This window comes from Gopherus evgoodei, chromosome 3, assembly GCF_007399415.2.
Source record: "Gopherus evgoodei ecotype Sinaloan lineage chromosome 3, rGopEvg1_v1.p, whole genome shotgun sequence".
In the NCBI taxonomy this organism is placed as follows: domain Eukaryota; kingdom Metazoa; phylum Chordata; order Testudines; family Testudinidae; genus Gopherus; species Gopherus evgoodei.
Genome location: NC_044324.1, coordinates 44,424,719 through 44,452,642, shown reverse-complemented (window position 1 = coordinate 44,452,642; position 27,924 = coordinate 44,424,719). Strand labels below are relative to the sequence as shown.

At 41.5% G+C, this 27,924-nt stretch overlaps 1 protein-coding gene across 2 annotated transcripts in view; it reads left to right on the top strand.

Annotated features, from left to right (window-relative positions):
• The window catches only part of COLEC11 (collectin subfamily member 11), a 49,220-nt gene that overhangs the window by 5,655 nt on the left and 15,641 nt on the right, over positions 1–27,924 (top strand). For both annotated transcript variants that reach the window (XM_030555486.1, XM_030555485.1), the window contains exons 2-3: positions 9,269–9,424; positions 14,293–14,364. In XM_030555486.1, coding sequence (XP_030411346.1) covers positions 9,295–9,424; positions 14,293–14,364 — 202 coding nt within the window. In that variant the 5' untranslated portion in view covers positions 9,269–9,294. The remainder of the gene's footprint in view (positions 1–9,268; positions 9,425–14,292; positions 14,365–27,924) is intronic.

Below are 27,924 nucleotides of genomic sequence, written 5' to 3'. Positions count from 1 at the left end.
ATCCTTGCACTGGCCCTGCTAGATGCACTACGTCTCCTACACTACATCACCCTTTTGCAGGGGTAAACCTGTGCATTATGGGAGATGTAGTCCAGCTGGTGACCTTGGCCCCTAGAAGAGAATGGAGACATGAGGAGCATACTACAACTCCCTGGAGACATTACATCTCTTGATTTTGGCCCAAAACTTTCAGTTTTGCCAAAAAAACTCAATGTTTAGTAAGGAAATCTTCCACAAAATTTTTTTTTTCCATTTTTTGGTCAAATTTCTGTGGAGGAAAAAATACTGTTTTATTCTCCGACCCACCCTTTACCAGCCCCCAAATAACCCAGAAAATTAGCCCAACTCTAGTCATCAGCCAACTGCAAACTAGCCAGCCTCTGAAATGTTAGCAGTTGAAAACGTCATCTGTGTTTGGAAAACCATGTTTGCTCATAGGCAGTATCAAATCCCAATGCTTATCATGGGTTCATTCATATCAAACTAAGGTATTTCTGTGGCCTCCAGATCCTATAGTGATGAGCACCTCACCATCTTTAATGTAGTTATTTTCACAATCACCCTGTGAGGTAGGGAAGTGTTATCCCCATTTTACAGAGAGGGAACTGAAGGACAGAGAGACAGATTTTTAAAGTTATTTAGGATTCTAAAGTTGTAATTAGGCTTCTAGGTGCTTTTGAAAATCCTACTATACACCTAACTCCCAATGGTGCTTTTCAAAATGCGATGAAGTGTGGGATCCTAAAGGGACTTAGGGGTACCAATGCTGAGCATCGCAGAGTCTAGAAAATAAAAGGAACAACACTTGATCCACAAAGCCTGAGTTGGACATCTAGGTTTTCTATACAACACATGGGGGGCGGGGGGACAGAGATGCCTACCAATGCCATCTCCCAAAGCCAGCACGTTAGGTGGGGGGGAACTGCTAAAATTAGCCAAGGGGAAATGTTGAGGGGGGAGAGTGTGCTAAGCCCGCCCGTCTCTCAGAGAGAGGCACCTAACTGCAGGGAGATGTCTAGCTTTGCTTAGCATTACACGAATGGGAATGTGCCTCCTGACTCCAAGTGGCTTAGGCACCTAAGATATTTCTTATGGGACTGAGTTAGGCTCTCCGCACAAAGCAGGGGGAAGAGGAGGTGGTGGTCCCCACCTCTAAAACTCTTAGCCTAGCAGTTAGAGCACTCATCTGGGATGTGGAGACCCAGGCTCAATTTCCCCCCACACCTTTACCAGAAGAGGAGAGAGGATTTGAACAAGGGGTCTCTTAAGCGTGCTCTAACCACTGGATTTTGGAATATTCTGATGTAGGGGCTCGCTCATTCTCTCCTGTTGAAACCATTCCATTGTGGATAAATAATGAAAAAGTGATTGGAGTAGAGGGACTGGATCCAGGGTCTTCTACCTTCCAGGGGGGGTGCCCTAACCAGCAGGCAACAGCATCATTCTCTCTCTGGTGTTTGACACTACTGTCATTAATGGGGTCACTGCAACTAACCTTCTAGACTGAATCACAGAAGAGAAGGATCTCATAAAATGCATACGAGAAGTTAGTAGGAGCATGGCAGAAATCATAAAATCATAGAATATCAGGGTTGGAAGTGACCTCAGCAGGACCAATCCCCAACTAAATCATCCCAGCTAGGGCTTTGTCAAGCCTGACCTTAAAAACCTCTAAGGAAGGAGATTCCATCACCTCCCTAGGTAACCCAGAAAGGGCCAGCTTAAAGAAGAGCCAGTGCAGATATTAAAAAGGGACAGCACCCTATGTAACCTGCACTGACTGTGAGTAGAGCTCCAGGTGTTGGTTTTAATCTCTAAAGCCTTAAATAATTTATGAGTGCGTTACCTGCTAGATCACCTCTCTGTGGTGCCATATTACTGTGCTTGAGCCCAGAACTTGAGCTAGAACTCTCCGAATGTAGAAAGGAGGAAGCTGTGGGTAGCTATGGCTCATGTTTCTCTCTGCAGCCATTTGGGGAGGATTCGAGAGTAGAAGGGCTTAGTTTATTAATATCCTTATTTGGAGTTTAAGCCATTACAGCTATATGGAAGGGGTGCCAACTCTCGTGATTTTATTGTGAGACTTGGAATATTTGGTAGTTTTTAAAAGCCCTGGCTCCTAGAGAATCTCAGCTTTCTTTTTTCTTTTTTTTTTAAAGTATAAGTTTATAGTGCTTGGGGTTGTAGAGAAGCTTGTAAATATGACCTGCATGCACCCTAAAGGCTCAGAAATCAATGACAAACTAAAATAAATTGGCTTAAAAATCATGAGATTTTTTTTTTTAATTCATGATTCTTTGTAGCTTGACTCATGATTTTTGAATCCTTGTGGTTGGTAACAATGTAGATCCTTTTTAGCTGAAAGTGCCAAATTTCACACAGCTCTCCCCTGATCTTGCTACACAGTAAAGAAACAGCATTTATTCCAATTTATGGCCAATATTTTCAAAAGCGTCCACTAAATTAGGGTGCCTCACTCTCTTGGTTCCTACAAATAAGTGCAACTGGGTGCACTAACGAGGTCACATGCAGTCATTTTTACAGGGGTAGGGCATAACTGAGACAATGAGGGGACCTGGTTTTCAGAAGCGTTGAGCACTTATAACTGAACCCCCTGGGGAAGTTCGGGTGCTCAGCATAATTAAAAATTAGATCCAATGTGTCCCAAGGTGGGCACCCAAAATCACGGACCACATTTGAAAATCTTTCAGCAGATGAAAAAGTATCAGGGATCTTGTCATCTGACTGAGACCATGAGTATGATATTCTGAGAGAAATATTATGTAAGATATATAGCAATCAATAACCAATAATTAATGAGAAATGAAATAAAATTATACACTTTTTTCTTTATATCATGTAAAATCTTTACATCTTCAGCTCACATGTAGTAGAATAAACTTATCCTAATATAATTCCATTGACTTCTGACGGAGCTCACCAGGAATATATTTGGTCCATTGTTTTAGAAACATTTTTTTCTCTGAGAAACTAGTCAACCTCTCCAAGTGTGGTAAGGGGAGCCATATATACACCCAGGTCTGAACCTCACAAGCTCTGTAGTGGCAGAACAGCTGTTGAAGTAGAGTTAAATGTATCTTTATGGAGTAACCCATGACTTCCTATGAGTCAATTAGCCTTCCTGAAGTTCACATCAGCTTAGATTTACTCTTTTGCCTTCTTCCACAAACCTTATGGCTCTTCAGCAGCAGAGTCCAAAGTGTGTTATATGTTTGACACAACCTTTCCCCTGCTTCTTGGGTTGTAGAATTTACAGTTCATTAATGGAGTTTACAGTTGGTTAGTGACACCAACAGTTATGTTCCCATTTACAGAAATCTGTAGCATTGATATTTAGATATCTAGTTTTTTGTCTTTGCAGCCCATCATGCAAACCTTTTAAGTCAACCATTAGCATTTAATTTCCAAGTATAACAATGTATGAAAATGATCCACCCACCATCATTTAAACTATTTTACTAGTTAATCTTTTTCAATACATTAACATTAGTTGCTCTTGTAAAAGCAGCAAAGAATCCTGTAGCACCTTATAGACTAACAGATGTTTTGGAGCATGAGCTTTCGTGGGTGTATTCACCCACAAAAGCTCATGCTCCAAAACATCTGTTAGTCTATAAGGTGCCACAGGATTCTTTGATGCTTTTACAGATTCAGACTAACACGGCTACCCCTCTGATTAGTTGCTCTTATTCCCCTTTTAAAAATAATTACAAAAAGAGACAGGTGGGAATCAAAACCCTACATCAGAACATGTCAAACTTTAGAGCTGAATCTAAACTTTGTGTTTGGCCCCTATCTCTGCAGAATGCACCAACAAATCACTATATCTGAAATTCCTCTACATTCTGGGAAAATTTAAATCCAGATCTGTATTTGAACTTTCTAGCTTTGGCTCACCTCTAATTTCATAATCAGATTGGTTGTACACTGTGTTCCCTCTACACTGCATGGTCATGTGGCCGCCCAAGGGTGAATCAAGGGCTGTGCACTTTGTTAACAGAGCTGTGCACAGCGGTGATGTGTTCAAGTGCCCCGCCCTGTGCTGCTCTGCAGCTGCGTTGCTCCTCTGCCTTGGAGCTCCTGGTCAGCTGCTCCCGGGATCCTCCTGCTTGCTGTGCAGAGTAGGGGATGGGGGATAACATCAGGGTGTCCCCCTCTCCCCACTTTCCTCTTGCCCATGTACCCCATCTCCACAGAGTGAGGGACAGGGCTCAGGAGCAGGAGAGCTCAGCTCCTGAGGTCTGAGACCCCTGGTGTGAGTACCTTAAAGAGACAGTGTATGGTCTCCCATAGACTTTCCCATCAGCCAGCACTCACACTATTCTATTCGCGTAGCTGAAGTTAAAGTATCTTAGTTTGACTTACCTGGCCGTCCTCATGGCGGCGAGTTGACTGCCACAGCTCCCCCATCGACTCCACTTATTCCTCCTGCTGAGGTGGAGTACGAGCATCAATTTGGGGATCGATTTATTGCGTCTAGACGAGACACAATAATTCGATCCCTGATACATTGAACACTACCCACCCATCCGGCAGGTAGTATAGACGTACCCTAAGCCTCTTAATTCTATGGGTGTCATTGGGCAGACTCATTGTTGTCAGTTCCAAGGCCAATTTAAGGCAAATTGGGACCACAGACCCATCCTTACGTGGATTCCCCAAGAACCAACTCCCATACTGTGGCCCTATCCCCATGCTGTGGCCTCATCCCTCTCTGGGATGGTAGTCACAGGGGCCATCTACATGAGCGGTGTGATGTGCTGGTACAGGGGCCCACCATCACTTTTAATTGGGTTGGTTAGGGCCTCCTCCCTTCATCCTGGATCACAACTCCCTCTCTTCAGGTTGGCATCATCTGTTCCAGAGGCAGGAAAACTCAGCTCCCACTCACTCACTGGGAGTGTGAGTGTGTGTGTGTGTGTGTGTGAGTGAATGGGGGCATCACTTGACACCACCCAAGATTTGACTATGTTGAACAATTCTGGTCCCAGTACAGATCCTTGGGGGACCCTGCTATTTACCTCTCTCAACTGTGAAAACTGACCATTTATTCTTACCCTTTGTTTACTATCTTTTAACCAGCTACTAATCCATGAGTGGACTTTCCCCCTGATTCTGTGACTGCCTACTTTGCTTAAGAGCCTTTGGTGAGGGACCTTGTCAAAGGCTTATTGAAAGTCCAAGTACACTATATCCACTGGATCATCCTTCTCCACATGTTGTTGACCCCTCAACAACATGTGGAGCAGTGAGACATGATTTCCCTTTACAAAAGCTGTGTTGACTCTTCCCCAACATACTGTGTTCATTTATGTGTCTGATAATTCTGTTTTTTAGTATAGTTTCAACCAGTTTGCCTGGTACTGAAATTAGGTTTACCAGCCTCTTATTGTCAGGATAACCTCTGGAGCCTTTTTAGAAAATCGGCTTTACAAGCTATCTTTCAGTAATCTTTGGTACTGAGGCTGATTTAACCAATAGGTTACATACCACAGTTAGTAGTTCTGCAATTTCATATTTGAGATCCTTCAGAACTCTTGGGTGAATCCCACCTGGTCCTTATCACTTATTGCTGTTTAATTTATCAATTTGTTCCAAAACCTCCTGTGCTGACACCTCAATCTGGGACAGTTTCTCAGATTTGTCACCTAAAATTAATGGTTCAGGGGTGGAATCTCTCTCATATTCTCTGCAGTGAAGACCAATACATAGAATTCATTTAGCTTCTCTTCAATGGCCTTGTCTTCCTTGAGTGTTCCCTGACTGCTCACCCCTCCGAGGATATGGTAGCCCATGTGGGGGAATAAAGGGACCCTTTTGTGCTCTTATTCCTCTGTGTGGATGTGTAACCAGGGTCACATCTTAGCCATTAGCATGGTGAGAGTGATTCAGACTGTATGCTCATTCAGTATTTAGCCTTGCTGCCGAGATTCCTACCAAATGTGCCAATTTTGATGGTGGGGTTTTTAATGTGGATTGCATCTGTAACTGGACTGAGACCACCTGCTCATTTCACACTGGCTACTGAATATAGCAATCAAAAGGCAAGACCTTTCAATTACAATCACATTAGGCTAGATTTAAACTGATGGCATGGGGTGAAAGACTTCATGTCCCATTACTGATCTTTTGAGCTACCCCCATGATAGCCTGATATCAATTTGTTCAGTCTAGCCATAAACCTGCACACAGTGTGCAGTGGCTACACAGAAGAACCGGTATTGGTGACAGACATCTTCTCCATATCTTGACATTTTTATCTGGTTTTCATTTTCTCCCTACTCCTGCTACTACAAAGTGCTAGTCAAAGGAAGAAATGAGGAGGACTGTGATAATTCTTTTCTTTCCTGAAAGAGCATTTTTGCAGTTCTCTTGTAGCTCAGCTTTTGGTGACCTATTCAATCAAACAATATTTCTGGGCAGTTTCTTTTCCCAAAAAATCTACCTACAGCATAAGAGTATGAAGCCTGTTTCCCTGACAGATTGTAAGAGGCTGTGATTTCAATGAGCTGAGGGCTTGTACACACTACAGCTTATGTTAACATAGTGAATGCTTATGGGAAGGGGGTGGGTTTAGAAGATAAAATAAAAAAAGAACAAGTTAAAAATCACTTAGAAAAGTTAGATGCCTGCAAGTCACCAGGGCCTGATGAAATGCATCCTAGAATACTCAAGGAGCTCATAGAGGAGGTATCTGAGCCTTTAGCTATTATCTTTGGAAAATCATGGGAGACGGGAGAGATTCCAGAAGACTGGAAAAGGGCAAATATAGTGCCTATCTATAAAAAGGGAAATAAAAACAACCCAGGAAAGTACAGACCAGTTAGTTTAACTTCTGTGCCAGGGAAGATAATGGAGCAAGTAATTAAGGAAATCATCTGCAGACACTTGGAAGGTGGTAAGGTGACAGGGAATAGCCAGCATGGATTTGTAAAGAACAAATCAAGTCAAACCAATCTGATAGCTTTCTTTGATAGGATAACGAGTCTTGTGGATAAGGGAGAAGCGGTGGATGTGGTATACCTAGACTTTAGTAAGGCATTTGATACGGTCTCGCATGATATTCTTATCGATAAACTAGGCAAATACAATTTAGATGGGCTACTATAAGGTGGGTGCATAACTGGCTGGATAACTGTACTCAGAGAGTAGTTATTAATGGTTTCCAATCCTGCTGGAAAGGTATAACAAGTGGGGTTCTGCAGGAGTCTGTTTTGGGACTGGCTCTGTTCAATGTCTTCATCAACGACTTAGATGTTGGCATAGAAAGTACACTTATTAAGTTTGCAGATGATACCAAACTGGGAGGGATTGCAACTGCTTTGGAGGACAGGGTCATAATTCAAAATGATCTGGGCAAACTGGAGAAATGGTCTGAGGTAAACCGGATGAAGTTTAATAAAGACAAATGCAAAGCACTCTGCTTAGGAAGGAACAATCAGTTTCACACATACAGAATGGGAAGAAACTGTCTAGGAAGGAGTATGTCAGAAAGGGATCTAGGGGTTATAGTGGCCCACAAGCTAAATATGAGTCAACAGTGTGATGTTGTTGCAAAAAAAGCAAACGTGTTTCTGGGATGCATTAACAGGTGTGTTGTGAGCAAGACACGAGAAGTCATTCTTCCACTCTACTCTGCTCTGGTTAGGCCTCAACTGGAGTACTGTGTCCAGTTCTGAGCACTGCATTTCAAGAAAGATGTGGAGAAACTGGAGAGGGTCCAGAGAAGAGCAACAAGAATGATTAAAGGTCTTGAGAACATGACCTGTGAAGGAAGGCTGAAAGAACTGGGTTTGATTAGTTTGGAAAAGAGAAGACTGAGAGGGGACATGATAGCAGTTTTCAGGTATCTAAAAGGGTGTCATCAGAAGGAGGGAGAAAACTTGTTCACCTTGGCCTCTAATGATAAAACAAGAAGCAATGGGCTTAAACTGCAGCAAGGGAGATTTAGGTTGGACATTAGGAAAGAGTTCCTAACTGTCAAGGTGGTTAAACACTGGAATAAATTGCCTAGGGAGGTTGTGGAATCTCCATCTCTGGAGATATTTAAGAATAAGTTAGATAAATGTCTATCAGGGATGTTCTAGACAGTATTTGGTCCTGCCATGAGGGCAGGGGACTGGACTTGATGACCTCTCGAGGTCCCTTCCAGTGCTAGAGTCTATGAATCTATGTAGGTTTAATTTATGTCACTTAGCGGTATGAATAAGCCACCTCCTGAGCGATGTAAGTTACACCAAACTGCAGGTATGGACAATGCTATGTTGGTGGAGAGCTTCTCTGTGACATAGCTATCACCTCTCGGGGAGGTGGTTTTATTATGCTGCTGGGAGAGCTCTCTCCTGTCAGCATAGAGCATCTGCACTACACACAGTACAACGGCGTGGCTGCACTGATGAAGCCGTGCCACTGTAGCACTTCAAGTATAGACTAGTTTCAAGTCTCTTTCCAAAGTTGTTATTCACCTTGCTCAGATGTAGAGAACCTCCTGGATTTATTAAAGTCTCTGGTGTATTTACACTCCATGATGAAATTGAAGATTTATTTCTAAATAAGTGCTTTTGCATTAACTACTATAAAGATACCAGTGGCAGCTATCAAAGCGGTGAAAGGTAAAATTTATGCATTCTCCTGCCCTGGGATGTCAACTCAGATATTTGTATCTTTTCATGTAAATCCCTGGTACATTTCTTCATTCAACATTGATGGTAACCCCACCTTTACTGGGCATCTTTTCCATTCACAAATAGGTCTTACCTATCATAGAATATCAGGGTTGGAAGGGACCTCAGGAGGTCGTCTAGTCCAACCCCCTGATAGATTTTTACCCCAGTTCCCTAAATGGCCCCCTCAAGGATTGAATTTACAACCCTGGGTTTAGTAGGCCAATGCTCAAACCACTGAGCTATCCCTCCCACCTCAGTGGGTTTTTTTTGTTGTTTTTATTTTGTTTTGTTTTGTTAAGAGAGGGGAATTTTACTCAGAATCCCGTCTTTTTTACCTAATTTGTCTTCTGAATTTTACCTCAACCAGTGCAGTCTTAAAAGGAACTGCTGAATGACCATAAAACCCTATTGTACTATACAACATATGTTTATTAGGCATACAACCTGTACACATTCTTTTCATGCTATTTAGGCTATCGTATGTACAAACATACTCCATTTGTGGTGCCACATTGCATGCTCTTAGAAACTATTAGAAGCCTTTGGAATTCCCATGATTGTTTATTCATTCTTTTGTTTAGGAGTCAGTGACCTGCAAGCACTCATTATGAAGAGAGATCTGTTTTTTCTGGTGACTCCAATTAGCCTTGCCTTCCTGTCACTGTTAAGATCTGGATATCCTCAACATATTGCAGAAGAGTCTTGCTCTGTTCAGATTCTTGTTCCAGGCCTCAAAGGTAATGTTTGAGTCTCTCCCTCTGCCTAAATATTAATCCCTTTTTTCTTACAGGTTTATTTGAACCAATGACAAGTCATATGCAATTTCTAGTAGGGACTAACATCTCTACAAGTTGCCTTACAATTGCCCTTTCCACAGTAAGATTTGAAATAATTTTCCAAACATGGCGAAGCACAGTTTGTAACATGATTTGTGTTCATTAAAACAACATGGTTACAAATTGCAGGCCTGACTCTGCAAAGCCCACTCATGAAGCGTAGCCCTCGTTACTCAGATGGGTTTTCCTGATTACTTCAGTGGGTTTATGCTCATGAGTAGTACCCAATATACATAAAGGCTGCAAAATCTGGCTCTGTGTTCTGTCTAGAAAACATTTTATAAGCATTTATTGCCCCTTTGAGAGGGACTACTTGGAAGTAATCAAGCTAAACCGAAGTACACCTTTCTTTGTGGCAAACTCATTTAATATGGGTGCCATCAGCGTTAAACCCAATAATAAAACTCGTATTTTTACTGCACAACTGAGAAATGCTTTACCTTATGAGTTTTCAGATCACTGACCAGAGAAAAAAGGTAGAGTTCTCTTTTCATAGGCTGGCCCTTGAACTTTTAACCATGTTGACACTAAGGTGGGGGTGAAAAGTAGAGCAGTGTTAGTTTGATGCATTCAGACAATTCATGATTTGACTGAGCCTTAATTGCTTCCGTTCTTCTGCTGTCTTTAGTATGTCTGTCATACAAATAACAGCATTATCAAATTTATTATTGCATAACCTAGTGACAGAGAAGAATGATCAAGTGGTCAGAATGCAGCATGGGGAATGAGGAACTTGAATCTTGCTTCTGTTGTTGACTTTCTCTGTGTCCGTGGGCCAGTCCCGTAGCCTTTTTCCTTTCATTTCCCCATTTGTATAATCAGGATAATTCTGTATACACACATTCACCGCCTCACAGTAGTTTTGGGAGGATTAGTTAGTTAATGCTTATAAAGCACTTAGTGCCATCTAAATGCTTAAATTTCTATTATTACAATGTAGAATTTTCCCAGCAATAATTCTGGCCTCTTTTTTTTTTTAGTAAGGTAATCAGGAATAGAGCCATAAAACAGTGAGAGAGCCTGAAAACCAGAATGCTTTAATGCTTTCACTCCACCTAATTAGAAACAGTCATTGACATCATGAGGGTGATTGATGTACAATTTCAGTGAGGCCATAATGGCCTGCTAAGCTTAATGTAAAATCTCTAAAAAGCCACCAATGCCCAAACTAAACTGTCAGGGGACTGACTGTCTTAGAGGAGTGGTAGTGATATACAGAGCCTTTCATCTGTTGGCTCAAATCCAGCCCATGTCAGGAATGACCAAGATTTCCGCTAAACTGAGTATATGTATGGCCATATGCCCAAAACTCAGCTCCTGTGCAGAGTTGAATGCTTCTCACAAGCAACACTAAAATATGCTGTAGCTCCTCCACTGCTGAGGTGCTGCTGCTATCTGTGGCAACAGTGGAGCAACACATCTTATAATGGAGCCCAACACAGCCAGCTGGGCTCTGACTACCTTAGAAGGATGTCCCAGAAGATCTCCCATCCCTGTTCCTTACTAGGAGCTTATACCTGGAACATGTCTGTCGTAGGCGTTGGGGAGAATGGGGGAAGAAGAGAGGTTATGGGAACAGAGGAAAGAGATGCTGGGGACCCTGGAAAGTGTGGGAATTGGGATACCCTGGAAAGGGAAAGAGATTTCTAGGAGGGGTAGGAAAAAAAGATAACAAGGGAGACTTAGGAATGGAGAGAAATAAGGCAAGAGAGGACACAAATAAAAGAACAATAGAGAGAATATGAGAAGAAGAAAATGGAAAATAGAGAAGGAAGGAAAATTGGAATGGGGACTAAGAAAAAGAAGGGAATAAAAAAGAAAAAAGCCACACACCGATTTACTCATTCATGTACTTACATCTTAGGTTGTTTTTTCCCCTAAATATAGACCTAATGAAATAGATGAGATGATTTATCCTGGGACCTGCATGGAACTGGGAAGAGGAAGGATACTGTGATTCTGGGAGTCCACATGGCACAATGATGCATGATTTAGACATTCAGAAGTATAAGATGAATAATTAGAAAAGCATGATGGTACATGAGAGAACAGATGGAGGATTAAGACCAACTACATTGCTCATTCAAACCTCTCATAAAACACTAGTACTTCTGCCAGGCCCATAAGAAGTGAGTTTATTATTGTTATGGAGAAGAAATTATATATATAAAACCTTCTGAGCTATTCTAAGCTCTGGATTTGCCAGTTTGTACTGTCTTTTGTCTTTGAGTCTGTAAGCTCTTCAGAGCAGGGACTGTCTTAATATTCTCAATGATATGTCACGCACAAAAATAGTTGACATGAAATACATAAAAATAATTATAATAATCTTTCTTCCTGGGTATTCACTCCTGTGTTAATAGTTCTACTCACGTATAGGGAACGTTGGTAATGACAGAAAGTTATTACCAGCTAATGGGTTCTCAATAGCCTATGTGTTTATTATTACTATTATTATTTGTATTATGGTAGAGCCTAGAGGCCCCAGCTGAAATCAGGGGATCTCATTGTACTAGATACTGTACAAACATATAGTGAGGACGGCCCCTGCCCGAAATTGCTTACAAGGCAAGGAAAAGATATAAGAAAATGGGAAAAAGGCAATATTATTATTGTCGCCCCTTTACAGATGGTCAAACAAATAGAGGCAGAAACGGAGCTCAGATGTTCTAAGTCCTAGTATAGTGTCTTAACCAGTAAGACCAGACTTTCTCTCTTTGGTGGTCTTAGTCCGCAACAGAAAACCCACAATAGTCTTAGGTGCTGACTGGCACATAGGCAATCTGAGCAGAGAGGCAATGACTTAATGGGCCTGGAAGCTGATGTGTTCTTTCATCCTTAGAAATGGTCCCTCCAGGTCAAGGTCACTGTGAGGAAACCTGTTACTACTGCCCTCAAACTAGGAAAAAAAATGCAGGCAAGCACAATTCCTGAAGCAGGCGTGATCTACGTTAGTGACCTCTGATGTGTGGCTTTCACTCTGGAATGACTCATGAAGTAATAGGCTCTAGTATCCTGCTCTGCATCTCCACAAAAAAAAAGGCTAGAGGGAAAATACTACCAAGATTTATGTTTGGCAAGTAAGGAGCCTATAATCAGCTCATGGGAGAGGGCGGGGGGGAGAGATAGTAATATGGAGCCTATTGGCCACTCAATAAAAAACTAAAAATTCTTTAATGTGCCAAAGACTAGTGAAAGTCATACTAATTATACCATTTACTGTGAGTTGTCAGCAGTATTTTTTCATGGAGAGCAGAGGCCTCTCCGTAGCTTTGACTACCTGAAGGTGGCATTGGTAGATGGTCAGGAGCCTGAAGATGTTAGTTGGAGTTGCTATCCTCTGGAGACACAGGCAGCCTTAGAATTCTGAATGCAGCCCTCAAATAAGAAGCAGAGGCCTGTGGAGACTGCTGCTTTCAAATATGTGAGACTCCATTTTGTTCTTAGCAATATTTCTTCTCTGTGCACTTCCCTTCCCTATGGTGGCTGTGGTTTGTGTTAGAGAACTGTATGACTACACGTGGACCATAAACTTCATGTTGGCTTCCCTGCTTTACATAGAAGAGTTATTGGAAAACTTATCAATACTCACATTCCTGGGACCACAGAGTATGATGGCGTCAGCTTTGCCTTTAGTTTCAAGATGTCAATTCATTGTTTTCTTTTATGTTTGTGGTTTTCTTCTTTTTCACAGACGCTTTCGTTTTCTTAGCTGAGACTTTGTTAAATTGCTTATCGAGATTATTATTTATTTAATTAGTACAGATATGTGAATTGTATTTTAAGTAATGAAATATAGTATACTCAACTACAAATACCCAGTTAAAGAAAACAAGACAGCGTACATTTATGAAGGCTGCTATTTAAATATGAAGAGTCTATATTTTATGCCCTGAGCTGCTTGAGCATAAATATAATACATAGGGGTTCAGAGTAAAGAAATTAAGAGACGCAGCAAATTACCAGGAATGACAATGAAGGCATTTCCTCCTATAGGTCCCAATCTATTATTACTTAGCAAAATACTTAAGCATGCTTAATGAGACTTAATATGTGCATCACGTTACATGGTTTGATGAAGAGGGATGGATTTAAGCATGTGCTTACGTGTTTTGCTGAGCTGGGATGTAATACAGTTATGCAGTCAAGATGATATAAGTTTGATGGTGCTGATGTGCTACTGGATGTGTCTGCCATGTCTACTCGTGGGAATTATCATATTGGCTTCAGATGAATAAGGGCTGCAGAATCAGGCCTTTTGTTTAGGATATGTCTAACTACAACTTACTTCAGTATAGCTTACGTTGCTTAAGCATGTGAATAATTGATGCCCCTGAGTGACGTAAGTTATACCGACCTAAGCCCTGGTGTAAATAATGCTATGTCAATGGAAGAGATTCTCCCACTGATATAGCTACTGCGTTTGTGGAGGTAGGAGTTATTAAGTCGACAGGAGAGCTTTCTCCCATTGACTTAGAGTGTCTTCACCAGAAGTGCTAGAATGGCGCAGATGCACCTAGCCTTAAGGGTCAGTTATGTATTCTCTTCCCTTACTGTAGGTATCCAGTGACTGGTTAATAGGCTGTGCCATGTTCTTCACGCAACACATGAAGGCTACCAAAGTCAAAATCCTCGGCTTTTTCCTTAATGTACATGTGGCTTTTTTCCAAAGGCAAAACAAAATTATTACTGATGGCAATTCAGACTGAGATAGCTACAGGAAGTGATGGATCAATATATTTTATTCTTCTTTCCTTTTATATTAATAGGGGAGGCTGGAGAAAAAGGGGAGAAAGGTGCTCCAGGGCGGCCAGGGAGAGTTGGACCTCCAGGAGAAAAAGGTAACTTGGTTAAAGAAGATGGGTTAAGAAAGTTATTCTTGATCAAAAGTTTTCCTTGCAGATAATGAGAATCCTTTCTGTCTTTGCTCAGACTAAGGCTTCCCTGGCCATTTCTCTGTGCCCTACACACCCCATTTGGAGACTGTGGCTACCACTCTTCTGGTCAAAGAGAGTAATTTTGGAACCCATGATTTGCCAGAGGAATCCCTGTTGAGAAAGACATTACGTTATGTGGCCTCCATGTTTATTCTTAGCTTTTGCTGCCTGGGCGATACTGCTGCATATCAGTGTGAGACATTAGCACTAGATCACTAGAAAAACAAGTTCAAAATCTGATTTTCAGACCTGTTCTCTACTTCTGTTTGCACATGCCCTTGTGGTGCATTAATACCTGCAAATACAGGTGTTAGAAATTGCACAGGCAAAAAACGTTTTGACATTTGTTGTGTGACCTTGGGTGAGTTGCAAGAAGTGTCACAGTGTAGCTCTCTATAAAATGAGTACACTAATACTTGTGGTGAACACATTTAATTAAAACTTACTAATGACTTTGTGATCTTCAGATGAATGGCATTTTATAAATACATAATTATCAGAGCTGAGTGAAATTCAGAATGTCCATTCTATGGGAAATTCTGACATTTCAACATTTGATTTTCCCCTGAAATGGCATTTTTGATTGAAATTAAACATTTTGACATTCCTGAAATAAAAATGTTTCATTTCAGTTTATTGAACTGACCTGAAATGCTTCTTTTTAAATAATATCAATATTAAGCTGCATTTCCATCTGGTGATGTATCATGGTATCACATGACTCATTATGGCTATTGTAGTCAGGGAGCCTGATGCACCCATTCTCTACGCTGGGCCAGGCTCCTGGACTGGACTACATCTCCCATAATGCACCAAAAGTCATGTGACTGCCATAAAACACCATGAAGCTGAGCCTGCATGAAATCAGCTCATTGCCTTATGGGAGATATTGTAGATCCTGCAAGACTGGAACCTGGAAGGTTCAGGGCCGCTGATGCCTCTGCATTGCCATGGGAGGCTTAGGCTAGGATCCCATGGGAGGACCCTGTGAGGCTGGGTTTGGCAGGAAGTACTGCCAAACAGGACTGGAGTGGTGGTCCCTCACAGCCCCCTGATTGGCTGATGCCAGTATATAAATCAGGAAGCCATGAAGGGGAACTGTCTGAGCAACAACACAGACTGCCTTGCCCATTTCTGCTCCAAACCCTGATTGTGATAGGCCCTGGACTCTGGATTCTGACCCCGGTTTGTCCTTGACTTTGCTATTCAATTGCTGTCTGTAACCTGGTGCCCGACCGCAATCTCCTGGTAATCTGATCCTGCCTGCTACCTGTTGCCTGAGCTCTCAGTTCACCCTCTGGCCTGTCTCGGACTCTGACCTCCCAGTACCTGATTCAGCCCGACTAATGACTCTTGGCTCCAACCACTCTGTCTGACTGCCTTCATCCTGGTTGTGACAGATATAATCCTTCAGGGAGCCTGACCCATAGGAGAGAATGGGGCCTTGAATTATAACTCCTGTAAGACAATTTATCATGATAGGAATATGCAGTTAAATGTTGTGTTGAAGTGATATGAAATGAAAAATAGAAAGGCAGGACTAGAAGGGACATCCTGGGTCACTGAGTCCAGTCCCTTGCTGTCTCAGGCACCATGTAATATAATCGTGTTCATAAACTTATCAGGCTCCAGCTTAAAACTAGTTAGGACCTCTACGGTGGCATTCTCAGAAAAGCTCCCAGTTCCACGCGCAGGGCCAGGTAGGCAGGCAGAGCTTCGGAGTCTCAATGCGTGGATGAGACGATGGTGTAGAGAGGAGGGGTTTACGTTCATTAGGAACTGGGGAAATTTTTGAGGTGGGGAGAGCCTATACAGGAGAGATGGGCTCCACCTAAACCAAAGTGGAACCAGAGTGCTGGCGCTAAACATTAAAAAGGTTGTAGAGCAGTTTTTAAACTAGGAGATGGGGGAAAGCCAACTGCTGCAGAGGAGCATGTGGATTGGACACAGACTTCTCTTAGGGGAGAGTCTGATGATAGGGAATCTCCAGGTTATAGTCAAGAACAGAGGACGGAAGAGGATAATGTAAGAGCCGGATCAGATGATAAACAGTCACATAAAAAAGAATCTGGCACATCAAAAAAGGGCAGACAAATAAACAGGGACAAGTTTTTAAAGTGCTTGTACACAAATGCTAGAAGTCTAAATAATAAGATGGGTGAACTAGAGTGCCTTGTGATAAAGGAGGATATTGATATAATAGGCCTCACAGAAACCTGGTGGACTGAGAGCAATCAATGGGACACAATCATTCCGGGGTACAAAATATATCGGAAGGACAGAACAGGTCGTGCAGGGGGAGGAGTGGCACTATATGTGAAAGAAAATGTAGATTCAAATGAAGTAAAAATCTTAAGTGAATCCACATGTTCCATTGAATCGTTATGGATAGAAATTTCATGCTCTAATAAAAATACAACATTAGGGATCTATTATCGACAACCTGACCAGGCCAGTAATAGTGATGATGAAATGCTAAGGGAAATTAGAGATGCTATGAAAATTAAGAACCCAATAATAATGGGGGATTTCAATTATCCCCATATTGACTGGGAACATTTCACTTCAGGACGAAATGTAGAGATAAAATATCTTGATACTTTAAATGACTGCTTCATGGAGCAGCTGGTACGGGAACCCACAAGGGGAGAGGCAACTTTAGATTTAATCCTGAGTGGAGCACAGGAGCTGGTCCAAGAGGTAACTATAGCAGGACTGCTTGGAAATAGTGACCATAATACAATAGCATTCAACATCCCTGTGGTAGGAAGAACACCTCAACAGCCCAACACTGTGGCATTTAATTTCAAAAGAGGGAACTATACAAAAATGAGGGGGTTAGTTAAACAAAAGTTAAAAGGTACAGTGACTAAAATGAAATCCCTGTAAGTTGCATGGGCCCTTTTTAAAGACACCATAATAGAGGCCCAACTTTAGCGTATACCCCAAATTAAGAAACACAGTAAAAGAACTAAAAAAGAGCCACCGTGGCTTAACACCCATGTAAAAGAAGCAGTGAGAGATAAAAAGACTTTCTTTAAAAAGTGGAAGTCAAATCCTAGTGAGGGAAATAGAAAGGAGCACAAACACTGCCAGCTTAAGTACAAGAGTGTAATAAGAAAAGCCAAAGAGGAGCTTGAAGAACGGCTAGCCAAAAACTCCAAAGGTAATAACAAAATGTTTCTTAAGTACATCAGAAGCAGGAAGCCTGCTAAACAACCAGTGGGGCCCCTTGACGAACGAAATACCAAAGGAGTGCTTAAAGACGATAAAGTCATTGTGGAGAAACTAAATGGATTCTTTGCTTCAGTCTTCACGGCTGAGGATGTTAGGGAGATTCCCAAACCTGAGCCGGCTTTTGTAGGTGACAAATCTGAGGAACTGTCACAGATTGAAGTGTCACTAGAGGAGATTTTGGAATTAATTGATAAACTCAACATTAACAAGTCACCGGGACCAGATGGCATTCACCCAAGAGTTCTGAAAGAACTCAAATGTGAAGTTGCGGAACTATTAACTAAGTTTTGTAACCTATCCTTTAAATTGGCTTCAGAACCCAATGACTGGAAGTTAGCTAATGTAACGCCAATATTTAAAAAGGGCTCTAGAGGTGGTCCTGGCAATTACAGACCGGTAAGTCTAACATCAGTACCGGGCAAATTAGTCGAAACAATAGTTAAGAATAAAATTGTCAGACACACAGAAAAACATAAACTGTTGAGCAATAGTCAACATGGTTTCTGTAAAGGGAAATCATGTCTTACTAATCTATTAGAGTTCTTTGAAGGGGTCAACAAACATGTGGACAAGGGCAATCCAGTGGACATAGTGTACTTAGATTTCCAGAAAGCCTTTGACAAGGTCCCTCACAAAGGCTCTTACGTAAATTAAGCTGTCATGGGATAAAAGGGAAGGTCCTTTCATGGATTGAGAACTGGTTAAAAGACAGGGAACAAAGGGTAGGAATGAATGGTAAATTGTCAGAATGGAGAGGGGTAACTAGTGGTGTTCCCCAAGGGTCAGTCCTAGGACCAATCCTATTCAATTTATTCATAAATGATCTGGAGAAAGGGGTAAAGAGTGAGGTGGCAAAGTTTGCAGATGATACCAAACTGCTCAAGATAGTTAAGACCAACGCAGATCGTGAAGAACTTCAAAAAGATCTCACAAAACAAAGTGATTGGGCAACAAAATGGCAAATGAAATTTAATGTGGATAAATGTAAAGTAATGCACATTGGAAAAAATAACCTCAACTATACATACAATATGATGTGGGCTAATTTAGGTACAACGAGTCAGGAAAATGATCTTGGCGTCATCGTGGATAGTTCTCTGAAGATGTCCACGCAGTGTGCAGAGGCGATCAAAAAAGCAAACAGGATGTTAGCAATCATTAAAAAAGGGATAGAGAATAAGACTGAGAATATATTATTGCCCTTATAAAAATCCATGGTACGCCCACTTCTCGAATACTGTGTACAGATGTGGTCTCCTCACCTCAAAAAAAGATATTCTAGCACTGGAAAAGGTTCAGAAAAGGGCAACTAAAATGATTAGGGGTTTGGAGAGGGTCCCACAAGGAAAGATTAAAGAGGCTAGGCCTCTTCATCTTGGAAAAGAGGAGACTAAGGGGGGATATGATAGAGGTATATAAAGTCATGAGTGATGTGGAGAAAGTGGATAAGGAAGAGTTATTTACTTATTCCCATAATACAAGAACTAGGGGTCACCAAATGAAATTAATAGGTAGCAGGTTTAAAACAAATAAAAGGAAGTTCTTCTTCACACAGTGCACAGTCAACCTGAGGAGGTTGTGAAGGCTGGGACTATAACAATGTTAGTTTAACTTACTTCTGTGCCAGGGAAGATAATGGAGCAAGTAATTAAGGAAATCATCTGCAGACACTTGGAAGGTGGTAAGGTGACAGGGAATAGCCAGCATGGATTTGTAAAGAACAAATCAAGTCAAACCAATCTGATAGCTTTCTTTGATAGGATAACGAGTCTTGTGGATGTGGCATACCTAGACTTTAGTAAGGCATTTGATACGGTCTCGCATGATATCCTTATCGATAAACTAGGCAAATACAATTTAGATGGGGCTACTATAAGGTGGATGCATAACTGGCTGGATAACCGTACTCAGAGAGTAGTTATTAATGGCTCCCAATCCTGCTGGAAAGGTATAACAAGTGGGGTTCCACGGGGTCTGTTTTGGGACTGGCTCTATTCAATATCTTCATCAACAACTTAGATGTTGGCATAGAAAGTACGCTTATTAAGTTTGCAGACGATACCAAACTGGGAGGGATTGCAACTGCTTTGGAGGACAGGGTCAAAATTCAAAATGATCTGGACAAATTGGAGAAATGGTCTGAGGTAAACTGGATGAAGTTTAATAAAGACAAATGCAAAGCACTCTGCTTAGGAAGGAACAATCAGTTTCACACATACAGAATGGGAAGAGACTGTCTAGGAAGGAGTATGGCAGAAAGAGATCTAGGGGTCATAGTGGACCACAAGCTAAATATGAGTCAACAGTGTGATACTGTTGCAAAAAAGCAAACGTGATTCTGGGATGAGTTAACAGGTGTGTTGTGAGCAAGACACGAGAAGTCATTCTTCCGCTCTACTCTGCGCTGGTTAGGCCTCAACTGGAGTATTGTGTCCAGTTCTGGGTACCACATTTGAAGAGAGATGTGGAGAAATTGGAGAGGGTCCAGAGAAGAGCAACAAGAATGATTAAAGGTCTTGAGAACATGACCTATGAAGGAAGGCTGAAAGAATTGGGTTTATTTAGTTTGGAAAAGAGAAGACTGAGAGGAGACATAATAGCAGTTCTCAGGTATCTAAAAGGGTGTCATCAGGAGGAGGGAGAAAACTTGTTCACCTTAGCCGCTAATGATAGAACAAGAAGCAATGGGCTTAAACTGCAGCAAGGGAGATTTAGGTTGGACATTAGGAAAAAGTTCCTAACTGTCAGGGTAGTTAAACACTGGAATAAATTGCCTAGGGAGGTTGTGGAATCTCCATCTCTGGAGATATTTAAGAGTAGGTTAGATAAATGTCTATCAGGGATGTTCTAGACAGTATTTGGTCCTGCCATGAGGGCAGAGGACTGGACTCGATGACCTCTCGAGGTCACTTCCAGTCCTAGAGTCTATGAATCTATGAATGTTTAAAAGGGAACTGGATAAATTCATGGTGGCTAAGTCCGTAAATGACTATTAGCCAGGAAGGGTAAAGAATGGTGTCCCTAGCCTCCGTTCATCAGAGGTTGGAGATGGATGGCAGGAGAGAGATCACTTGATCATTGCCTGTTAGCTTCACTCCCTCTGCGGCACCTGGCATTGGCCACTATCGGTAGACAGATACTGGGCTAGGTGGACCTTTGGTTTGACCCGGTACGGCCGTTCTTATGTTCTTATGTTCTTAGGTTGTTTGCCTTCACCAACCCTATTGAAAGGCTGTTCCAGAACCTCACTCCTCTGATGGTTAGAAACCATCTCCTAATTTCCAGCCTCGATTTCTTCTAATTTCCATTGTCAACATTTTGGATCCGTTCCAAAATCAGTGTATTTGGATTTGGGTTAAAATGAACTGAAATGAAATATTTCGTTTAGATTTTCCTGACTGAAAATAATAATAAAAAATCCTGTCAACATTTTTTGGAGAAACTACATTTTCTGTTGGAAAAATTGTTACAATAGAAAATTTCTGCCTCGCTCTAATAATTATAATGCTTTCTCATTTCTGTGTGCCTCTACAATTCTGATTTCCTGCCAAGTCTGGAGGAGGAAGAGCTGAAATAAAAATACCTTGCAAGAAAAAACACCAAAACCAGCAAGAGACAAAGGAAAATAGGAGTTTCATGGCCTATGTATTGGTATTTTTCCAGATGCGGCTTCCAGAATGACTGAATAGAGGCAAAACCTTTTACACCATTCAAAAAACTTAAAGAGCTAGACAGTTTTTTCAGTTGTCCTTTATCCAGCCAGGTTCAGCAGAGTAGATTGTATTTGACATATTCTCAGAACACCTGAAGATGCAACTGTTTTGTTTTAGCAAAGTATGAAGATTTTATAAAACAAACTCCTGTATGAAATGGACTCTAATTAGCTAGTCTTTTCATTAAAAAATTGTCTACATTAATTGCTCTCTGCAAATCTTTTTTCACACTAATATAGGTTGTTCTTTTAAAAATAATGTGGAATACATGACACAAAAATTATTCAAAGCGATTAAATACCCTTTATTTTTTGCACCTTTCTTCCTCATTAGGGACACTCCCCCACTCCAATACGGTATCTTCAGTTCACCAGGCTTTAAGAAGTGCTTCACTAGCAAGGAAGCAATCCCGATTGCAGACAAGCATTCCCATTGCATCTGCTGCCTTGGGGAAGGCCACATCCAGCAAAAGTGTGGTCTCTGCCAGCAAATCCAGCCACAATCTCATAAGGACGGAGACCTCTGACAGAACATTATCTTCAGGGAGGTTGCTCTTAGGCCCTCACAGGATCCACACCATGAGTCACCAGGCAGACGTCAGTCTTCTCCACAGCCCTCTACAGCTAAAGGCTGTGGGTCAAGGAAACAGATTGCTGACCCCTCTCCCATGTCATCTAAGAAGAGAGTGGGAAGTCCACATAATGAACCCCGAGATAGCTGTAAGCGGTCCCCATCTCGCTCAGTATCTTTGGCACCATCAGTACTGAGACCATCTCAGTCCAGTACCCATGACTCATGGAAACCAACAGCAGCCGGTACTGCTGACATGCTCATGTAAGTGCTCTGCTAAAAAGGAGCTCTCAGTATGTGAGTCTACATTGTTAACATCATCATTGCCTCATCCAGAGAGACTGATACAGACAAGATTCCCATCTCCCTCAGCACTGCCACCAACACCAGGATGGTCAGTGCTGGCGAACCAGAGGAGGTGGTGTCATAGTACTCCTCTCAAGCTCCATATGGTGCTCAATACCGGCAAGGCCAATGCCCGCAGATGGCCCCGTCACCCCCACCCTGGCATGGCCACCCAGGGGCACCACTGCCGGGCTCTATGCCACCATCATTCCAGTGGTCTTATTGGGACCTAGGGGCCGCATATCACCAACATGCCTCTCAAGCTTTAAACCTTGCCCAGGAACCCTCAAGGCACACCACCTCGGTCGCAGCATCCAGCGCTTTGGAGCCTCTACAAAATATCATAGAGGAACAGGAAGGTGGGGGCAAAGAAGCATTGACACTAAAGAGCATGTTCTCTTTCTCCCTGAATGCAGCTGTCATGCCTTCCCCACCATCTCTGGTGGACAACTTTTGTTTTTCCAGGAGTTGGCAAAGAGAGTTGGCAAAGACACTCTCCAATACTCCTGAAAGATATCAATGATATTCATCATCGGCTCCTTGACATCCTCCGTGTTTTCTCCTCCTCAAAGATTGCCCTCTCTATTAATGAGGCCATCTTAGACCCAGAAAGAACCATCTGGGAAACCCCAGCATCAGTAGCACCAACTTCCAAGCAGGTAGACAAAAATTACAATGTCCTCACCAATGAAACTAAATTCCTCTTCTCTCACCCACCACCCAGCTCCATTGTGGTGGACGCCATCAATTCCTGTGGCTGGCAACACCAGTCGAGGGCCCCTCCCTAAGACATAGACTGGAAGTGCCTAGACCTTTTTGGTAGGAAGGTGTACTTCTCAGCCATACTTCAAATCTATATCACCAATTACCAGGCCCTCACAGCAAAATATGGTTATATAAACTATTCAAAACTGAATGACTTTTTTGAGCAGATACTGGAGTTACATTGTGATCAATTTAAGGATGTTATCCAGGAGGGCCAGTTAGTGTCTAAAACATTGCTGCAATCTGCCCTTGACGTGGCTGACACAGCAGCTAGTGGTGATGCGTGGACGTCATGGCTCTATTTGTTGGCCTTCCTGAAGGAAGTACAGTCTCCTGTTGAGGACCTCCCTTTTGAGGGCACAAAGCTCTTTGCAGAGAAGACTGATGCTCCCTTCACACCCTGAAGGACTCTATGGCCACTGTCCAGTCACTAGGTATCTACACACCAGGACAAAAAAGACTGTTTAGTCCCCAATCCTGGCATAGACACACACACATCTCAATATTAACCTCAATGCCACCATGAACCACAAAAAAAGGAAGGAAAATTTTCTAAGTGCAACCAGCTGGACCACAATCTTCTTCGTCCCAGCCCTCTGTGTCCGAACAGCAGTTCTGATGGGTGGGTCGAGGCGCTGTTAGACCACTTTCCCCAATTGATACAGCCGATCAATGCTTTACACCCATTTGGCCACCAATAGGCAACATTCTGCAGTGCCTGGGAATTCATAACATTAGGCCAGTGGTTCCCAGAGATCATTCAAACTGGGTGCACCATCCATTTTACTTTGCTACCCCCTCCATAACACCACTATTTTTTTTCCTCTGGTGCTTGAGCCCCATATGCTCTTCAGGAGTCACCTATAGTGAAGCACCCATAGGGATACTACTTGAAGAAGAAGTTACTAACCTTGTGCAGTAATGATGGTTCTTCGAGATATGTGTCCCTATGGGTGCTCCATAACTCACCCTCCTCCCCTCTACTTTGGAGTTCTTGTCTATGGCTTGGCGGTAGAGAAGGAACTGAGGGGGTTAGTCCGCATGCCTTGACTAGCCTCATGGCAGGGCACGTGTAGGGACAGTGCATGTGCAGGCCTAATGGACACCACTACTGAAGTTCTTTGATCAACAGCATAGGGACACAAGCACACCTATGGTGGAACACCCACAGGGACACACATCTCGAAAACCATTGTTACTGCACAAGGTGAGTAACTTCTTCATCTTCTGCCATCTGGAAAAGACTTGAAGTCATTGTGGACTTGATTCATAAAAGTCCTTAAGCACATGCTTAACTTTAAGCATGTGAGTAGTCCCACTGGCTTCAATGCAACTACTGCATGTAAAGTTAAGCACATGCTTAAGTGCTTTTCCTGCCTCTCAGAGAGGAAGTGTGAATGGAACATCAGGACCAGCAATAGTAGGTGAGCTGCCTGTGGATTCTCTCCTGGTGAGAAACAGATGAGGTTTGTTTAATGAACTCTTGTGCCTGCTGTCATTTTTCCAGGGATTGTGTCTATTTATTATCTAGGAATAGGGACTTCAAGAAAAACACCAAATATTGCAAGACTCGTGGTAAAATCACGAGCGTTGGTAACACTGAAATAGCCAACACGTGGCCGTTTTTTCCAGTATTCTTCAGCTTACTTTTTATCTAGTGCTATGAGCTGGTTATCACCTGGAGAATATTTATTTATTTCATATTATAGACATGCTAAAAGAGCGTGTCCATTCACATGCTCTGAACTGTTAAGAGCTCCACTATCTGCAATAACCTGTTATTGGGGCAGTAAACTTTTTAGCTCAGTTTTTAACCTCTTTGTGGGCCTGATCTTGCACCATCAGGGACCATGGATGTGTTAGATGACCATGTTCTTTAATTACTAAGTTATAGTATAATTTTTAAGTGCATCTGTACTGAGGTTTATATTTAGTTATTCTTTTGTGACGAACAGACATTAAGTAAAAGAGGAGCTTTAAATTTTTGGGTCTCCCAGTAGGGAAGACTGTCAGTCAAAATCTTTATAGTAGTTAACACTGTTAATGTTTATTATATTTTGGTTCTATTTGAGTAAATGGTGGCTGACTAGAGAGAGTGTGTGTAATTCCTTTGTAGTTTTTGCAGTATTTTCTATTTATAGTATCGCTTTGTGATCTCAACATTTCCGTAATTCCTTTTGTGCCCTTTATCTGTTTTATTTGTTGGGCAAGTTAATTCTAAGATACTGTGACTACTATCTTTGGTTTTATAAGTGTTCAAAAATCAATGAATAAATAAATGAAATATATAAGAAATGCTGTCCTCCTATTTCTAGCCTGATCAGAAGGAGGAAGTACTGGGAACCTTGTGAGAAAATCTCTGCTCTAGTGATATTTGCAGCCCAATTTTTCAGAGGCAAAAGATTCGGATAATTCAAATAAACAATCAGATGTTTGGATACGTATCTAAAATGGACCCAAATACTAAGCTGTTTGATGTTTCTGTGTCACTAGACATTGTTAAGAATAAATTCATTTTACTTTCCTCATTGCTTTAGATTATTCTGCAAGTAGATTACCACCTGTATAATATCAGCATTTTATAAAGCATTAGGTAAGATTTAGATTAAACACAGGTCACTAGAACAATTATAATCAGTCATCCAAAGTACACCCCTACCCTGTTATAATGCCACCTGATATAACACAAATTCGGATATAATGCAGTAAAGAGGCACTCGGGGTGGGGGGGGAGGGCTGCATGCTCCGGCAAATCAAATCAAGTTCAATATAATGCGGTTTCACCTATAATGTGGTAAGATTTTTTGGCTCCTGAGGACAGCGTTATATCGAGGTAGAGGTATAATTTAGACCACTGTATTATACTATATGACATAAGCAAGAGGAAAATATTCTATATAAGAAATTCTATGACTGATAATTAAATGTTATGAGCCAACTTCTGTCTTTGAATGAATATTAACCTCTACTGAAGTTATGAAAACATTGCATGCATATCTGAGGGAGAATTTAGCCTTAAATTATGGTCCAAGAGTGAATAATGTAGTACAAAGGATTAGCCTTCCACTGGAGTTTAAACTGTGATGACGGTTACAAATGGAAATGTGTTAGGTGACCTTATCCAAGTCTCCATTTGTGCCCATTATGAAATGACTGTCCACTTCAACACAACTGACATTCTCTCCTCAGAAGATGGATTACTGGTCAGGAGTGATCTGAATGATTTCACAGAGCCATGAGCCTCTGTGTTAGGCCCAAACTTCCAGGAGCACGAACTCCTCAAAACAATTTAAATAAAAAAATATAGCAAAGCAAACATCCCCAGATCAATAGAAATGCCCTGTCAATACAACCCAAAGTAGACATTCTAAAGCATTTAAAAATAAGAAAATGGGGGGGGGGCAAGTGGGCAGGAGATAGGGGAGTAATGTTGGAAAGCACTGTCAAGCTAACTGGACTCTTAAAAATAAAAGTGGTCCTACCAGGTATTTAATTTACCTACAGTCTTAAATAAACACCTGAAAATATACAGAATGTATTTGAACTTTCTGTTATTACACTGCATAGATCTATAAATTAGGTTTCCTCAAAATGTTGTGGAATAACTTGAACCTATGAGCTGCTGAGCATTCTGGCCCTGATCTGGTGAAGCATGTTATCACATGCTCATCATTAAGTGTGCGAATAATCTCATTAACTTCACTGGATTGGGGTCCAAGCAGTTTGCAGGATCAAGGTCTAAGAGAGAGGTAATAATATCTCAAGAGATATTTTAATATTACCTACTGCTCATTAATATGCAATCTTTTTCATGTCTGATTCAATACTCACATGACTTTACTGCTCCCTTAGGGGTGTTGCTGGCAGAATTCTGTAGAAAAGCCCTGGTGAAAGATGTCTTGTGTAGACAATTATATAGACAGAAAGTTGCCATCTGATTCAAAAATATCTTCCAGTTCTACTTTAAAATGTATATACAGTATATTTTGACAAAAGTGAGGTTGATGGATGTCTTCAATTTCCCATCATGTTAGATATAAGTTTATTTAATAGCTTCATTGGTACATTAGCACAGTAATTCAGTCTAAATTGTAAACCCCATTGAGAAGCTGCTTTGCTTTCATTATTGTGTTGGTAGTTTAAAGTGCAAAAATTATCACTAAGAGCCACAATTTTAAACATGTGTGCATAAGTTGTGCCCACAAAAGGTACATGTGTGTATGGCACAGACAGATAATCGATCATGCAGTTTTATGAGTTTTTGCATGTGCAACTACATATTTGACATGCCTTTGCACCTCACAGACATATCTTGCTGGCACAATTCAAGGATGTCATATATATTTGCCCCAAAGGCTGTAGTGTAGAATTGTTGTATTTTAGAGACCATGATCAGTTTTAAGAGCTGCTTTTTGACTTCCTATTATATCTCGCCATTTGCCACTTGCATGATTTATTATTATTATTTATTTATTTGTATTGCCATACAATAATAATGGGTGATTTCAACTGTCCTCATATTGACTGAGTAAATGTCACCTCAGGGCGTGATGCAGAGCTAAAATTTCTAGACACCATAAATGATTGCTTCTTGGAAAACTAGTTCTGGAACCCACAGGAGGAGAAGCAATTCCTGACTGAGTTGTAAGTGGAGCACAGGCTCTGGTCCAAGAGGTAGCTATAGCTGAATTGCTCAATAATAGTGACCATAATGTAATTACATTTAACAACCTTATGGAGGGAATAGTACCCAAAAAACCCACCATGGTAATATTGAACTTTAAACAGGGGAATTACATAAAAATGAGGATGCTTGTTAGATGGAAATTAAAAG